At 41.9% G+C, this 18,816-nt stretch overlaps 1 protein-coding gene across 3 annotated transcripts in view; it reads right to left on the bottom strand.

The window, feature by feature from the left end:
- Nucleotides 1–13,983, bottom strand: part of slc35d1a (solute carrier family 35 member D1a) — a 58,963-nt gene extending 44,980 nt beyond the window's left edge. Inside the window, exons 1-6 of one of the 3 annotated variants that reach the window (XM_048538771.2) lie at nt 13,929–13,983; nt 12,951–12,984; nt 12,753–12,839; nt 2,673–2,740; nt 2,497–2,568; nt 150–218 (exon numbers count right to left, since the gene is read on the bottom strand). In XM_048538771.2, coding sequence (XP_048394728.2) covers nt 150–218; nt 2,497–2,568; nt 2,673–2,740; nt 12,753–12,839 — 296 coding nt within the window. In that variant the 5' untranslated portion in view covers nt 12,951–12,984; nt 13,929–13,983. Of the gene's footprint in view, nt 1–149; nt 219–2,496; nt 2,569–2,672; nt 2,741–12,752; nt 12,840–12,950; nt 12,985–13,534; nt 13,559–13,716 lie in introns of those variants that run through there. The other 2 variants (XM_048538769.2, XM_048538772.2) reach the window with 2 other exon arrangements.
- Between the last annotated feature and the right edge of the window lie 4,833 nt (nt 13,984–18,816).

Here is an 18,816-nt window from a genome sequence, read left to right on the forward strand (position 1 = left end):
AAACAACACAAGTATAAAAGCGAGGATAATGGGATGGGAAATTGGGATTACACTCAAACGACAGTGCACAGAAAAGCCCAGACACAAACTTGCTAGGTTAAAATATGGTGCGTGATGTAACATTCAGTTAGTCTATAACTCAATCTTACCTGGCAGCAATAAACGCACCAAGTATCATTGCAAAGACAGTCAACTGAACAGATCGAGAGAAGTTCTTACTGCAATCAGGAAGGAAAAAACAGATTAGCTTCACATTTGAAAATCATGATCGCATTTATAAAACCTTGAAGGAAAGAAACATCATAGGCAATTCAAACAGGTGCAACAAGAAACAAATGAGAAACATCTTTTAAAAACAGGCTGCTATCACATGGATTTTCAATAGCATAAACATTTCAAATCATGATTCACATCTACAAAATAGTAAGAATAAAAACACCGCCAATCTTAAAGTAGTTTAAAGATTTAAATAGCAACCATGATACAACAGCAAATATACTATAAGATGACAGATCGAGTACAGACAAATCAGAAGATAGAAACAGAAGAAGCTGGAAATCGGGGAACAAGACGTGCTCAAGGAAAAGGATCTTAACTGCATTTTGAAACAGCAGCCAGAATTTGTGGAAAAACAACCTCGACAATATTTGTGTTTCCATCCAGTCTGTATACAACTGCTAGTAGTGTGATAACACTAAAGGATTCTCTTTTGCACGTTTACAGTATTAATTTTTTTTTGCATAAGTATTGATAACATTCTACTTTAAAACTACAACGAATTTCCAAAATGGCCATCCCCAGTCTCCTGATTGAGATTATCCAAACTATGCTCACCTGTCACAATACTGCATTACAATACTTATTCATTAAAAAGTCCATTAAGTTAAAAAAAACAAGAAACCTATACTGGTAGAAAATTTTAAGAATGACATGAGGCAAGATGCGGCGTTTATAGAAAGTTTTTCACCCATCTAGAGTTTTCTACACTCTTATTTGAGATTACATAATCCTCACGTCAGAGAATCATCCTAGCTTGCCCTGCCACTATGCTTTTGGTAATGAACCCAAGACCACTAAATGCTCTGTTAATAATTTAGACTAGCAAAGGACCACAAATGATTTGTGTCTAAGTTAGTAGCCTTGTTACTAGGTTATGGTCATAGAATATTAGAGTGCTATTGGGGACTAATTACTCCCAAGTCAAGTAGGTTTATATCTGCTGGGCTCAAAATTAAATCAACACTATTTCCTTGAAAGCTACCTTCAGTGCCTACGGTACCGAAGAACCAGTCCCAACCCATGACAACTTGTTTAAGTTTCGCAGGAACAACAGAACTGCTCCTTCCTGGGTCTGAACAAGCAGTAACATGCCCATTGCAGTCAAGAGTACAAATTCTAAAAGGATACAGACTTTCATGTCTTATTTCTCTAGAGAACCAATGCATGTATTCTTTCAAATCAATCAACAGCTTTCTAAACGTATTCCATCCAAATCTAGCGGCTTCTCATTAGTCGAAATTATCCTTTGTGCTCCTAAGTTGTACAAAAAAAACTTGCTTAACATTTTACTACACTTCCCCACACTGTAATGAAACACAACCTTTCCTCCTTTTCATGATATCCCTGTCCCTTAGGAGAATACTCAACAACCACAGTACGTTTGCAGAAACTCTCCTATTCTTACATTCCTCTTGCTCTCCAATGTCCCCCACTTCCCCATCAACCATTGGTAGCCAAAGAGTCACGTGGTCCCACTCTCAAGGTGCACCACTTGCTTTCACACATGCAAGGCACCATCTACCAAGCAAATTCATCAGAACATCCCTTAAACCAGTCACCACACTCCAGACAGACAGAAATTAAGCACTATTTATTGTTATTAGATACTGTGATCTCTGATCCATCTTTTATAGGCAATAAAATAACTCTTTTTACTTATTCATGGGACATGGGCTTTGCCAGTTAGGCCACCATTTACTGCCCATCTGTTGTTGTCCTCGAGAAGGCAGAGATGAGAACACTTCCAAAGGGTCTGGTACAGATACCTATACAGGTGAAGGAAGAATTCGCTGTCACTAATCTAAGGACACGGTACAAGATCCGTCCTAAATATGTGCAACAGTGCATTGTTTGTGCCTCCAACAAAGTTGAACCTCAGCAATTTTCAAAGAAATCAATTAAGTAGAAACAAAAGATATGCAGTGATCAGAATGAACTATTGCAACTTGCAAACTAATCAATGATTTGTAGAACATGTCCATCTTTGATGGAGAGGCCGCAGTCCAAGCAGAGCTTGACTTTAGGGAAACATGACTTCAGCTACAAACTGCTTACTGATTACAAAATTATACTTGTCCATATATAAATTTACTTCATGGATGTCACTCAAAATCAGATCTTTGGCCATTGAGTGAAGACAGATCTAAATATAGAAAGTGTGTTTTGAGACAAAGAAAGATATTTAAAGGAAACAATTAAGCTGACATTGTTACTTACTTGAGTAACAAACTTTCTGCTATCATTGTAAACAGAATGGAAAACCTCCTTAAAACTGTAAACATTGGAAGACTGGAAAATAAAGTTAAACTGAGTTAGAGAGAAAAAAAAAATCATTAATCCAACAAAAATATTTTCCCCACTGTCTCCCTAGCTCAAAATGGGTTCAAACGTACTTCAGTTTCTTAGTGCCCAGCAATCCTGTAATTTGGTTCCCCAGGTATAACAGAGGTAGTGGAAACACCTAGAACAGCAAATCATTTTAAAAGTTAACATATAACATGTGCTACAGGAATTATTTTAGAGATATAAACAAATCAAGAAATGTTATAATCATTACAACCTACATGCAAAAGCATAAGCTAAATCATATTTAATGACTCATAGCTCTGGCATGAAAAGAACTTATTGCAGTTATTACATACATAGGGACTGCCACAACTTAAATGACTGGGGACAGAGACTTCACTTCCAAATTACAAAGTATTAAACTGCATCTAAATACTGATCTATATATGGACCGGCACTTAAACTTGGATCTCATGATTGAAGAAAAGTTGACGAATGACAGGAAAGAGACTAGCAGTTACAACATCTTTCACAATTTATTGACATTTAAATGTACTTTACAGTCCATGAGTACTTTTGAAATATAGTCACGTTACAGTGCAGGAAATAGCAACTAATTTTCACAAAATTCACACAATTTTCACAAAAATCAATGCAAAAATTGCAAACAGTCCAGCCACAACTGAAACATTGGCAGTGGACTAAAAAGCTGGATCAATGGCAAGAGTAGGAGGTTAGTGTGACAGTACGTGGGCACGAGAAGTGGAGAGGCAGATAAAATGCTGGGGTGCTAATCAAGCAATCTCTGGGTCTGCTGAGGGAGCCACACATCAGGGAAAATGGAGAGCATCTGATTACATTTTTGATTCCTGTCTGCTGTGTATAACCTTTGGAGATTCAGGTGGTGAGTTATTGATCGGAGAATTCCATCCTGTGACGTGTTCATATGTAGTTTCAACTTGTTTCATTGACTAGAAACTGGATAGTACCAATGTTAACTCCAGAATGTTGACAGTACGAGACCGAGCTACGAGCTAACTGGCACAGGATCAACACGATTAAAGAGAGAGGCAAATGTGCGGCTCAAAAGATTGGTAGGAAAGAGATGGGTTCAAATTCATGGGACATTGCCACCAGTATTGGGGAAGGAGCAAGCTGTTCCAATGGGATGGAGTCCACTTGAATCATGCTGGGACTAGTGTCCTGGCAACAGACAGGTGTTTAAAACTAAACAGTGGGGGACTGGGTTCAGTGGCATGGAAAATTATAAAATCAAAGGTTTTTCCACACTGTAGGGATTCTATGAGAATATTCTACGATAAAAGGAGAAGGTAGGATTGCAGGTTAGTAGTGGGACTGATCGGTACTTGAAAGCAAAAGTAAAGAACAAAATGTATCAATGTCATACTAGAGCAAAGAAACATGAAGTGAACGGAAATTCAACAACAGAACAAATTTAAAGGCTTTATATCTGAATGCAGAAAGCATTTGGAATAAGGCAAATGTGTTACCAGCACTAATCAAGGTAAGTGAATAGATTAATGGCCATTTTTGAAACATGATTACAAGAATAAAACTGGGAACTTAATATTCACAGTTATTTGGCCTTTCAATAGACAACAGGATGGAGAAAGCTGTCAGGTAGAACTATTAATAAGAGATCAAATGAGGACAGTCGTAAGACACCATCTGGGCAGAAGTAAAAACACAGCAAGGGAAAGAGGACATTGATAGCAGTATTGTGCAATTCCCCCAAACAGAAGCCACTCTACAGGTAAGATTATAAATCCAAAAGAGACTGCAAAAAGAATAGAGCAATAATTATGGGCCACTTTAATCTTCATATTGATTGAATCAAATTGGGAAGGGTAGCTATGATAATGAATTCAAAATAGAGTGCATTAGGGATAGCACTTTTCTACAGCAATGAATCATCAAGCCAAAGTGAGCTTCAAGTAAATGATCCCCTAGGAAGTAGCAATCATAAGATGATGAATTTATGCAGAGTGTGAGGAACATGGGTAGGAAACAAGGGAGTTATAATGAAATGAGAACAGTTACCTAACTGTATGGGCAAATAGGAGGAATGACAGTAAGTAAACAGTGGCAAGCAGTTAAGGAGGTAATTTATGACTCTCAGCAAAAATATATCCCAGTAAGGAGACAAAATTCAAAGAGGGATAAATCAATCATAACTAGCCAAGGATGATAAAGTGAGTACTAAGTTTAAAGAAAAAGCAGATAAGGAGGCCAAAGTCAGCATTAGCCCTGAATAGTGGGATAAATACAGAATTTATGCAAAGGAGGGCTAAAAAGATAATAAAGACAGCAAAAACAAACTGAGGATGGACTAGTCAAGAATATAAAGACTAATAAGGGTTTCCTTAAAGATACAAAAGGGAAGAGCAGGGTCAAAGTGAACATGTGTCGCTTAGAAAGCAATTTTTGGGGAACAAGGAAATGGCAGAGGAGTTAAACAGATATTTTGCATCAGTCTTTGCGATGGAAGATACTTCAAACATCCTAATACTACTAAAGAAATTGGGAGGAGAAATTAAGTACAATCACTACAGAAGTAGTAATAGACAAGTTAACAAGGCTAAAGACAAGTCCCCAGCCCTGTTTGCAACCTAGGATCCTAAAATAGGCAGCTACAGAGATAGTGAATGTACTACTTTATGCACTATTCTAATATTCTAAAAAATCCTTGGATTCCGAAAAGTACCAGAGAATTGAAAAGTGCTAATGTGACACTACTATTCAAAAAGGCAGGCAATCATAAAACAGATAACAACAAGCCAATTAGCCCACCATCAACTGTTGGAAAGGTATTGTGTTGGAGACAGTTAAGGAATAATAGCAGCACATCTGGAAAAAGATAATCTGACAAAGCAGAGTCAATGTAGATTCATGAAAGGGAAATCATATCAGGCTAATTTAATAGCTTTTAATGAAGTCTCAACCACAGTGGATAGAGCGGAACCAGTAAACATGTTATGTTTGGACGTCCTGAAGATGTTTGACGAGATATCTAACAAAAAAGGTCACGTTTTAAGGTAAGCGGCCACAGTCATGGGGTAGACTGGCTAATGGGCAGGAAAACAGCAAGCTTCTTTTACAGGCTGGCCAATCATGACCAGTAGGGCTCCATCGGGATCAGTGCTGGGATCATAACTATTTACAGCATACATTCATAACTCAACAGAAGTAAATGTACTGTAGTCAAATTTACAGCTGTCACAAAAATAAGTGGAAAGGCAAATTATGAGGGGGATACAAACACCTTACAGAGAAATACTGATACAGTTAAGTGGATAAAAAAGTTTGGCAAATGGAGTATATTGTGGGAAAATACAAAAGTTGTTCATTTTGGAGGAAAGAACAAATGAACAATATTATTTAAATGAAGAAAACATGTGCTGCAATTTTCTGCAAAGGGACTTCAGGGTACCTGTACATGAACACTAGGCTAGCATATAGGTGCAGATGATGATCAGGAAGGCTAATGGAACATTGGCCCTTATTTCAAAGGGGTTGGAATGTAAGAATAAGGAACTCTTACTGCAACTGCACAAGATGCTGAGAGACCCCAACTGAAACACTATGAGAAGTTTTAGTCCCCTTAAAGAAAGTTATTATTTCAGAGGCAAACTAGAGAATTAAAAATTCTCTCCTTGAAACTTAAAATGATTCTTATGGGGTTGTCAGGGTACACACTGAGATGTTTCCCTTCATGGGAGAATCTGAGACCAGGCGGCACAGTCTAAGAATATGGAGACAAAGTCCTTGCGTCTATTTAAGGCTGTGGTAGATTGTTTAGTAGGGAATCAAGGGTCATGAGGAAAACCCAGGAAAGTGGACAAGAACAATGCTGGATCAGCCACAATCCTATTGAATGGTGGAGCAGACTCAAGGGTCCATATAGTTTTATGAACTTGGTGGTAATGCCACTGAAAATCAGACAGCTATCAGCAGCAGAGAACTCTGGCAAGGGTCACTGGACTCAGTGTTAATTCTGTTTTTCAAACCACAGATGCTGTCAGACCTGCTGAGTTTCTCTGGCACTTTGCTATAAAAACAAATTACTCACTACAGGATTTTTAGCCTCTCACCTACTCTTGCAGCCAGATCAATTATGTGGCTAGTCCAGTTCACATTTCTGATTATCGGTAACTCCCCAAGATTTGAAAGTCAGAATTTCAGTGACAGTAATGCCTTTGAATGTCAAAGGCTGGTGGTTAGATTCTCTCTCGTTAGGACTAGTCATTGCCTGGCATTTGTGTGACACAAATGTTATTTGTCACAGGTCAGCCCAAGCCTAGATACTGCCCAGGTCTCTTCTCATCTGATTATGTATAACTTCAATATTTGTGGTGTGGAGTGTAGTGATCAGTCATTTCACAAATCCTTACAGTGTTGGACCAAATGGCACATTTTCACAAATCGACAACATCCCTCCGAAGAGCATCCCATCCAGACCCATTCCCCTACATCTGCATTTCCCATGTCCAACCACCTAACCTGAACATCCCTGGACGCTATGGGCAATTGAGCATGGCCAATCGACCTATCTAGCACATTTTTGGACTGTGGGAGGAAACCTCAGCACCTGGAGGAACTCCACACAGACAATCGCCCAAGGGTGGAATTGAACCAAGATCCCTGGCGCTGTAGAAGCAATGCCAACCACCGAGCCACGGTGCCACAAACCCCTCCATTTGTGATCTTATGATGGAAAGAAGGTTGTTGAAGAAGATGGCTGGGACAAGAACACTTGTCTGAGAAACTCTTGCAGAGACATCTTTGGCCTGAGAAGACAGGCTTCCAAAAACCGCAGTCATCTTTTGATGTTAAGAGCATCACTACCATCTCAACACGCGAGTTCACTTTGTTTCTTGGAATCAGAAACAGGTATTTTGGTGAAGCCATTGTAATGTCATTGACTCATAGTCCAGAGGCCTGCCAAGCTTAACAATTTGGGGCACAGGTTTAAAAATCACACCATGGCAGCTAGGAGGATTTAAATTCAACCAATAAATTTGAAGTTGGAAGTTTATCTGAGAAACCTACTGGCAACTATTGCAATGAAAACCTCATCTGATTGCCTTTCCATCAAGGATGTTGAGAATCTGCCATTCTGACCCTATAATCGACTCCAGATCCACAGCAATTTGGTTGACTTTTAACAGCCAATTTAATACAAGGGTAACTGGTTATTTGGCAACAAATGATGGCCTTGTCAATTATATTTATTTGAGATGTTGATGTCGAGTACTATCTACAGTCTCAGGGGCTGGGGCTTAAAACGAAAACTAAGAGGCCAGGTGCATGGCTGGGGAAATAAAAAAAAAAGCAACAGCCAAAAGAAAAATCTCCAAATTTAGAAGGAATTAAAGTTAAAGTTATCACCATTGCTCTGAATGAAATGAGTTTACCTTGATTTACTGTGTACACTAAATTGCCATTTGTAAGTAAAGCAGATTAACATATCTCACCTTATCACTACAAATCTTTTCCACCTTCAGAAAAGGTTACATTTGGCTATGAAGGAACAATAAAGCTGTACAATCATAAAGAAACAGTACTACCATCACACAACTGGGCTTGACAATTTCTCAATAAGGTATTAGAAGAAAATGATAATGGAGACAAAACAATTTTAGGAAATGTTAGCTTTTAATTAAACTGTATAGATTTGTCTAATCACATTTAACATGCTGGAGTTTCCAATGAAGTAATAGAGGATAGATGAGAGCAATATAGTTAATGTAGTGTACACAAACTTCCACAAGAATTTTGGGTAAAATATCACACAGATTTGTAAGCAAAGTGAGATCATGGAACAAAAACGGGGAATGGCAACATTGATACATGCAGTAGGTGCAGATACTAGAAACTGTTGTCACTTTCAAAACTGCCAGCACAGTCTGGCTTGAAAGCTCTCTCTTCTGCCAACTCCCCATTGAGATTCAAAACAAACCAGCCATTTTTGTCAAGTTTTCACAAGACAAGATTCCAACAACCAAGGAATAAATATTTTCTCAAAAAAATTGGTGTGAAGGTCCAACTTAGGTATGAAAATAAAAATCAGACTTCTTCCTATATGCTTTCACAGGATGTGGATGTCGCTGACAAAGTCTTCATTTGTCGTTCAGCACTAATTGCCCGTGAGAAGCTGGCAGTGACATGCTTTCTTGAACTTGTGTTGCAGCATTTTTTTTAAACCACTGACTGGCTTGCTAGGCTCTCTCAGACGGCAGCTAACAGAGAACCACATTATTATGTGACTAGATGCAGCCACATTGAAGGCAAGTTCTATTCAAAGCACTGACAAGATAAATTTCTGGAGGTGTGCATAACCCATCTACCCCAGCTATGCCTGCCTCTTTGTAGGTTACGTGGAACAGTCCATCTTCCGCACCTACACAGGCCCCAAACCCCACCTCTTCCTCCGGTACATTGATGACTGTATCGGCGCCGCCTCTTGCTCCCCAGAGGAGCTCGAACAGTTCATCCACTTCACCAACACCTTCCACCCCAACCTTCAGTTCACCTGGGCCATCTCCAACACATCCCTCACCTTCCTGGACCTCTCAGTCTCCATCTCAGGCAACCAGCTTGTAACTGATGTCCATTTCAAGCCCACCGACTCCCACAGCTACCTAGAATACACCTCCTCCCACCCACCCTCCTGCAAAAACTCCATCCCCTATTCCCAATTCCTCCGCCTCCGCCGCATCTGCTCCCACGATAAGACATTCCACTCCCGCACATCCCAGATGTCCAAGTTCTTTAAGGACCGCAACTTCCCCCCCACGGTGATTGAGAACGCCCTTGACCGCGTCTCCCGCATTTCCCGCAACACATCCCTCACACCCCGCCCCCGCCACAACCGCCCCAAGAGGATCCCCCTCGTTCTCACACACCACCCTACCAACCTCCGGATACAACGCATTATCCTCCGACACTTCCGCCATTTACAATCCGACCCCACCACCCAAGACATTTTTCCATCCCCACCCCTGTCTGCTTTCCGGAGAGACCACTCTCTCCGTGACTCCCTTGTTCGCTCCACACTGCCCTCCAACCCCACCACACCCGGCACCTTCCCCTGCAACCGCAGGAAATGCTACACTTGTCCCCACACCTCCTCCCTCACCCCCATCCCAGGCCCCAAGATGACATTCCACATTAAGCAGAGGTTCACCTGCACATCTGCCAATGTGGTATACTGCATCCACTGTACCCGGTGCGGCTTTCTCTACATTGGGGAAACCAAGCGGAGGCTTGGGGACCGCTTTGCAGAACACCTCCGCTCAGTTCGCAACAAACAACTGCACCTCCCAGTCGCAAACCATTTCCACTCCCCCTCCCATTCTCTTGATGACATGTCCATCATGGGCCTCCTGCACTGCCACAATGATGCCACCCGAAGGTTGCAGGAACAGCAACTCATATTCCACCTGGGAACCCTGCAGCCATATGGTATCAATGTGGACTTCACCAGTTTCAAAATCTCCCCTTCCCCCACTGCATCCCTAAACCAGCCCAGTTCATCCCCTCCCCCCACTGCACCACACAACCAGCCCAGCTCTTCCCCCCCACCCACTGCATCCCAAAACCAGTCCAACCTGTCTCTGCCTCCCTAACCGGTTCTTCCTCTCACCCATCCCTTCCTCCCACCCCCAGCCGCACCCCCAGCTACCTACTAACCTCATCCCACCTCCTTGACCTGTCCGTCTTCCCTGGACTGACCTATCCCCTCCCTACCTCCCCACCTACACCCTCTCCACCTATCTTCTTTGCTCTCCATCTTCGGTCCGCCTCCCCCTCTCTCCCTATTTATTCCAGTTCCCTCCCCCCATCCCCCTCTCTGATGAAGGGTCTAGGCCCGAAACGTCAGCTTTTGTGCTCCTGAGATGCTGCTTGGCCTGCTGTGTTCATCCAGCCTCACATTTTATCATCTTGGAATCTCCAGCATCTGCAGTTCCCATTATCTCCTCTCTACCCCACTTCTACTTGTTTCTGCCAAAGTCGAAGTGTCTCCTGCCTTTTTAAAATTTGGACCGGTCAGAAACCAGGGCCTCACAGAAGTCAGGGATGTCTGAGCTCCTCAGGGCACTTTTAAGACATTTCAAAGCATTTTCATGTCCACGGCTGCCATGCTCAAGGTCCAAGTGGAGCAGTTGTTTCAGGAACCTTGTCATCCCTATGTCTAACACATCTTGCTCAGCTGAAATGGTTTGATTGATCAGCACAGTGATTCAGGGCTCACTGGCCCAGGAGAGGTCACTGCTTTTCAACCGTTTCACTCACCGCTATATTTGGAGAATCTAGCTGCTTTATTTCCCACCACATTTAGTGAAGTGCAGAGATAGTCAATGCCCAGAAAGCTCCCATGACCTTAGCCTTTAGTTTGAGATCCTGGCCTCACATGCTCATTTCCCTCGGCTGACTGAAGGCCAAGCTAACACAATGAAAAAATAAATTTTGTAATCTGCATTCACCTTTTTGACAGGGGTTTCAAAAATACAGATCTTGCTACTGTTCTTAATCAGTTGGAGAGGTGCCATGCTGTGAAACCTGGCTGAAGAGGACCTTATCTTTCCAGGTGTATAGTGAATGACCTATTTTCCCATACACCGTGAAGGAGCAGTGAACAATGACCTCGAGCTCAGTTTCAGAGAAAGCACACACAAGTATCATCTGAATTCTGAAGCTCAAATTCTAAGGCCAGTGATTGGAGGTGGCATTGGCTGAACATTTCTTATCTGTTCTGTAAATTATCCCTACATCTCTGGGTAATTTAGATGCGAGATGCACTACGGCAGCGAGGAAGATGTAAAAAAGGCTTAGTTAGTGTAATGACAGTCTTGCGTGGCTCAGTCTTATGGACGAAGATACTGTCAAGGTTTCACTGGGTGAAGGTCAAGCTAAAGTGACATTGTGCAATAAGCAGAGGATGGTGAGAAATTTCTGATGGCAGCCAAATCTGAAGAGGATACTCAAAGTTTCACGGTTGTCAAAGGTTTCCGTGAAGTCATAAGGCCATACACCACCCATGGTACGGTTGCGTATTTTTTGCAAATGTGGCAGGCAATGAAGATCAAGTTTTGTGGTGCCTCTCAATTACTCTGGAAGGAGCCGATCAACCACAAAGAAGGGACAAGTTCGGAAGATGTATGCTGTGATCTTCCCTTTGGCAGATAAGTGAGATTCTTATATAGTCACTGAAATCAGACTTGAATACTTCTGATGACAGAGCCATTTCTAAAACTTTCTATCTTGCACTCATCATTGGGATAAACATAAGAATGCCAAATTTTAAGTGATCAAAACAACTTATACTGGAGAAAAGGTGCTAATTCATTGGCAAGTCAATTCCTAGTGGTGACTGAGAAAGAAAACTGGAATCATGTCAAGAGGAACCTTTATGTCAAAATGGATCCCGTGCCACAAGATCAAATTCAAGACCCACTTCCCTGGAGTGGGGTCAGAACATGTCTAAACACATTTATTAAAAATAATTAGATGTTTTCAAAGTGGCAATGTGAAAAACAATTTACAATAAAAAGTTGAATAAATCCAGTGACACTGTACACATTTGATGTAGTAAAAGTCAGCCACCGCAAAAAAAATCAACTGAAGGGATGAAGATGTAACAGAAGAGTTCTACTAGAGTGGATGAAAGTAACGCGTTGTTGTGGGATTGCCAACATCTTGCTAATTGAATATTATAAATAAACATAAGGTGAGATGGTCAATATTTGATTCAACATGTGAAGTATGGATTAGAGCTTTGCAAGAAAATCTGTCAATTTAAAAAAAAAATCAGGAAATAACTACAAAACATTCTTGAGTGGCAGTGCCACAAAATTTAAATCATGCATAAAACTACTATAATGCACAATTCAATTAAACTGTAATTAATTCAATAACGTCATGCACGCATGGGGTTGGAGGGGCAGAGAACAGTGATAAAAAGGAAGAGACTTTTATTTGACAAACTTTTTTTAAGCAGTATCCATAGTAGTCTGTAAATTGATGTTTACACACAAGACTAATTATTAAAAATGTCAGTGAAATCAGTTTGTTTAATGAATGTAAATTTATAGCATACATAATTAAAGTTACTATTAATACAATTAGCTTTATGCATTAAAGAAAATCAAACAGAATAGACTTGCCTTCCGCGGCATACTGTAATCCAGGCCAGGAAACTTCACCACCTTGCATGCCTTACCCACCCACAGCAGAGTGACCGTTGCGAACATCTGCTCGCGAAAGAAACGGATTTTAAAGTGGGCCACATGTTGCTTTTTACACATTTCTTCGATGAAAATTTCTTTCCGGCACGCAGAATTGAAACATAAAATTAACTGTACCTGACCAATGCCCACAAATAATATTGACGGAAATCTGTAGATGACAAAGACATTAAGGAATGATTAGACTGTTCAAAAGGCTTAAGGCACGTGCAAGTCAGGACAAGAATCTGTTGAAGTGCTGAGACAGAGGAAAAAGTCTACTTTTTCCCATTGCTCAAAATACGCAACCCGCAGCTGAAGCAAAGAACATTGGTTTGCAACAGACCAATAACGGTTTCCGACCGAAAAAAAAATTGAACAGTGCTCGAATGTAGGGAGCGATTTAAATAAAATGTTAGAAAACAACTTTGTCGTACGCTTTTGATTGAAGTCCAATTTTGGAAAAATTCAGAATAAAACCTGGAAAATTAGGCTGAATAACGACATTTCTACAAAAGAAAGATCTGCAGATAGCCGTTTACGTGAAAATAAAAATAATCATTTCGGAAATGTTAGTTATCAAATACAATTATTACAAACGCCTTGCATCATTCGAGGATCCGAAAATTAACATTAAAAAAACTGCGTCTAAAATGCAAATTTTTCTCAAGCAAATGAATACGCAATTCCATGCTTAAGTAATGCTGCAGTTTGTGATCGACTTTAGTGCATCAGCATGACGATCAGAGAAGATACGATTCTGTTGGCAATGCAGCTACAGCAGCTCAAGAAAGGCAACGCGCGCCCCCGGTCTTGGCGTTTTTTTGGGGGGGGGGCCGGGGAACTCTTCACCGTCCTCGAAACCTTTTGGTTCCTCCGCCCGAGCGATCGCCACTCCCTTCACCTGTAGCTGGTTAGGACGCTCTTGTTCACCACCACGATAAAAAAGGAGCTAACTCCGTAAAAAACCGCCGCGCACAACTTCAAGAAAACAGTCAGCGTCTCGGCCGACATCTCCCTGTCCCCAGTTCGATCGTCGACTCGGTCAGCAGCATCTCCAGCCGCTTCGTTGCTTTCCTGGCTCTGTTTAACCACAACATCATGACGTTGACGGACCTCCAACATGTCTTCACCGTCGCCTCCAGCGCAGCGCAGCGCCGCCCCTCCTTCCCTGACGCCTTTACGTCTTATCTCGCCCTCGCCGGGGCGCGCTCACGTCGCACGTCACGTCACGTCACGCCTCGCCGCCGGCGCGCGCTCCCATTGACGCGCCGAGTTTTCAAGTGCTCGGGTTCAAAGAGCCGTTTTGTTTGGTGGTAGGCGATGGTAAATCGCAAATTATTGTGCTTATAACATTAGATACTTGTTATTGATAATTCTAAATATGGAGTCGGTAACTCGAAATTAAATTGGGAAGACAGACAAGCACAGTGGCTCAGTAGTTAGCACTGCTGCCTCACAGGAACGTGAGCGTGATGATTCCACCCTCGTCGACTGTGTGGAGTTTGCACATTCTTCCCATGTCTGCGTGGTTTCCACTGAGTACTCTGGTTTCCTCCCACAGCCCAAAGATGTGCAAGCTAGGTAGATTGGCCATGCTAAATTGCCCGTAATGTTTTGGGGTGTGTTATAGGGGGATGGTTTTGGGTGGGTTGCTGTGACGGTTGGCGTAGACTTGTTGGGCCGAAGGGCCTGTTTCCACACTGTAGAGATTCTATGATAACATTCTATGGTAGGAATGAGCTAGCCAAACCTTGTATTTCCAACTGTTGTTGAATAAAGGGTAAGTCAGCAAAGTTAAAGCTCGTGAACTAAAAGGGACAGAAACAGATATTGCTGTAGAAATTCCACAGAGACCACTCCCAACATGTCTGACACCTTCACACACGTTGTCATAGAATCACAGAAGGTGTAAACCTGCTAATTCACTTCCTCCCTCTTCACCATCCAAGGCTGCAGACACACCCTCCAGGTGAAGCTGTGATCTACCTGTAGTTCATTCAATCTAGTCTACTGTATTTGCTGCTCACAATGTGTTCTCAACAGTGGGGGGAAAAAAAACATAAGCTGGCTGATTGCATGCAAAACACTCACACTCTGTCTGGAAAAATGACCCCAAGTGTCTAGTTTTTTTTAGATTAGATTCCCTACAGTGTGGAAACAGGCCCTTTGGCCCAACAAGTCCACGCTGCCCCTTACAGCATCCCACCAGACTCCTCCCCCTAAAACCCACACACCCCTGAACACTATGGGCAATTTTAGCATGGCCAATCCACCTAGCCTGGACATCTTTGGACAGTGGGAGGGAACTGGAGTACCCAGAGGAAACCCAGGCAGACACGGGGAGAATGTGCAAACTCTGCACAGACAGTCGTCTGAGGCTGGAATCGAACCTGGCTCCCTGACTGCAGTGCTAACCACTGAGCCACCATGCCGCCACTTTTATCACTTCTCGGCCAACTTGGCTAAGATCAATGTGTAGTTTAGTTGCCTGCCACTTCAACGCACCACTATGTTCCTTAATTTCCTGTCACAGGCCTGCTGTAGTGTGTGACAACGCTGAGGCTTTAATACGTGTGTTTCACCCTGGTGACGAACGATCTATTAGAAGATAAATGACCTGTGATGCCTTGAGGATTTTTTAAAAGTTGAAACAATAGAAGCAGCCTAACTGGATATAATCATGTTCTCTCAGATCCAGGATTTTAGTTAGCTTTTGGCAGTTGTTGCTGGGGTTTCAGTCGGGTTGGAAGGCAGTGAATGTCTCCTCGCTGCTACACTCTCTGTCTCTTCCTGAACTGTCTTGATGTTCTTTCCACCTGGATTGGAAAACTTCATATCAGACAGAGATAGTAGGAACTGCTGATGCTGGAGAATCTGAGATAACAAGGTGTAGAGGTAGATGAACACAGCAGGCCAAGCATCTTCAGAGGAGCAGGAAAGCAGTCGCTTTGGGTCAAGACCCTTCTTCAGAAAATGAGAGCACTTCATTACTCATTTGAATTGTATGATTATGCTATGTAGGATAAAATGAGCCATCAACCACATGTCTTTAATGAATACAAAATTATTAACTTATTATAAAGCAAAATTTATTTAACAACATGCAAAACTGGTTAAAATGAAATCTGTACTATGAAAATATAAACATTTACACCTCTAAATAAACCCAAGACATGCACAGATGAACACAGTAAAGTAGAAAAATCTCTGTACAAATTCACATTTAGCACGAGGAAATCTGTATGTTGGGTTCCCATTGTGTATTTTTTGGAATCGTGGATGATAACATGTTTAGGGCCCCAGCGCAAGCACAGATCGCAGCAGAACTCAGACCTCTCAGTCATGAAAGATGGCTTAAAAACTCGATACAGCTGTGGCTTTTGCATGAAAAGTTTCCCACATTGCCAAATGCATGGAACAAATACTTGTTCATAGGACCCAGAGACATACAAAAAGAAGTCCAGATGACAGGTTAGCCCAGAGTTGAAAGGTCAGCAAAAAGTCACTAACTCCATTATGCTGAAGTGCAATCATTTGCTCTGTAAAATGAGGTCTCAGAAAACCCAGAAGAATTGATTTCCCAGTGCTGTTCAGGAGCTGGGGTTCAGAAGAGGAATTGCTCGGAACAGGTGAAGTGCTGAGGAAGAACCAGCGCTCTGAAAACTTGTGATTTCAAATAAACCTGTTGAACTATAACCTAGTGTCATATCAATCCTTATGGGGACAAAGTCTTCATGTTGAGGATACCTTTAATCATGTTGTGAGGCACCCTCACTGTACTAAACGGGACAGACTTAAATCTAGCAACCTGCTATAAAAAGGTTATTATTAAATTGGAGAGTGTGTCACCGGGACTAAGGGTTTGAGATATAAGGGGAGACTGGATAGGCTTGGACATTTTTAACTGGAGCTTGGGAGATTGAGCGTTGACCTTATAGAAGTTTATCAAATCATAAGGATCGTTGATAAGGTGAATAGCAAAGGTCTTTTCCCTTGGGTGGCGGAGTTCAAAAATAGGGGGTATAATTTTAAGGTGCGAGGAGAAAGATTTAAAAGGCACTGTTTCACACCGAGAGTGGTTGGTATGTAGAATGAAATGCCAGAGGAAGTGGTAGGTGCAGGTACATTTACAAGATTTATTAGACATTTGGACAGGTACAAAAATAGGAAAGGTTTAGAGGCATATGGGCCAAACACAGGCAGGTAGGACTAATTTAGTTTGGGAAATGTCGTCGGCACGGATGAGTTGGACCAAAGGGTCTGTTTCCGTGCCATATGACTCTGACTTAATTCTGGGCATCTATGAGATGCTGTGGGCCAGCAGCAGCAGAAGAACTGTATTTAATCACAACCTGTAACCCCACGGACCATCACATTTCCCAATCTAAGATTACCATTAAGCCAGGAGATCAAACCTGGTTGAATGAATAGTGCGAGGTGCCATCACTCCTTGACTTTCAATGGTATTACGTTGCTGAATCCCCCACTTTTAACATTTTAAGAATGCCATTGACTAGAAACTAAACTGGACCAGCCATTATAATACAGTGGCTGCAAGACCAGGTCAGAGGCCATTAGCTCTGAGAAGACTGAGTCACCTCTTGTCTCCCAATTCCTGTCCACCATTTATAAGGAACAGGTCGTGAATTTGAGGGGATACACCCTACATTCCTGGATAAGTTCAACTGCACGAGAAACAGAACAACATCAGGACAATGCAGGCCACTTGTTTGGCACCTGATCCACCAGTTTCAGCAATTACTCCTTTACTACCAGATTTCAGTTACAAATGTTTGTGCCATCTATCAGACACACTGTGATAACTCACTAAAGCCCCCGACTGCACCTTCTAAACCCATGGGCTCTCCAAACCAGAAAGACAAGGATCTAGGCCCGAAACGTCAGCTTTCCTGCTCCTCTGATGCTGCTTGGCCTGCTGTGCTCATCCAGCTCTACACCTTGTTATCTCGGACAAGGGCAGCAGATGGGTTGGCAACACCAGCACCTGGAAGTTCCCCTCCAAGCCATATACCATTCTGTCTTGGAACTATATTGCCATTCCTTTATTGTTGCTGTGTCAAAATCCTAGAACTACCTCTTTGAGGCACTGTGGGTGTCCATACACCACAAATACTGCAGTGGTTTAAAAAGGCAGCTCGCCATCATCTCCAGGGCATTTCAGATTGGGTAATAAATACTGGTCTAGCTACTGACACCCACATGCCATGAATGAAGGAAGAAGGAAAAAGGAACAGAGGCCTGGTGTTATATGTGCAGAATTGTTTAAGGTGATACAGTAGATCGGGAATGTGGTTTAAAAAGCTTAAAAAACCCTGAACTTAATAATTAGAGACATAGAGTACATAGTCAAGGACTTCTGCTGAAGCATATAAAACCCTGTTCAATCTCAATCAAGGTACAGTAGCAAATTCTGGGTACTACACTTCAGGATGGATGTTAAGGCTTCAGAGAGGTTACAGAAAGGATTTTGAAAAAAAATGCCAAGAATGAAAGATTTCAGTTACTAGTATTGATTAGAGAATTTGGTGCTATTCTGTTTAGACAAGAGAGCATTGAGAAGGAATTTGTTTTCATTTGTCTTGTGATCCTTCTGTGTTTCTATTAATGCTTGTAAATAAGACAAGGGAGTTAATTGATGCAGTATTGAGATCTCTTCTGGAGCAGTATTGACCTGTACAAGAGGGACAGGTTGCACTTGAACTGGAGGGGTACCAATATCCTGGCAGGGAGATTTGCTAGAGCTACTCAGGAAAGTTTAAACCAGTCTGGTGGGGGGTAGGACTCTGAGCAGTAGTGAGACAAGAGGGAAAATTGAGGCTGGTACATAAGTTAAAGAGAGCAAGTTAATTAGACAAAGCAGTCTACAGCATGACAGTGAACGAGAGAAAATTAATGAATTAAATTGCATTAATTTCAATGCAGATGAATTAGGCCATGGGTGGGAACATGGGATTGGGATATCATAGCTACTACGGAATTA

This window comes from Stegostoma tigrinum, chromosome 8 (assembly GCF_030684315.1).
Source record: "Stegostoma tigrinum isolate sSteTig4 chromosome 8, sSteTig4.hap1, whole genome shotgun sequence".
Lineage (NCBI taxonomy): Eukaryota > Metazoa > Chordata > Chondrichthyes > Orectolobiformes > Stegostomatidae > Stegostoma > Stegostoma tigrinum.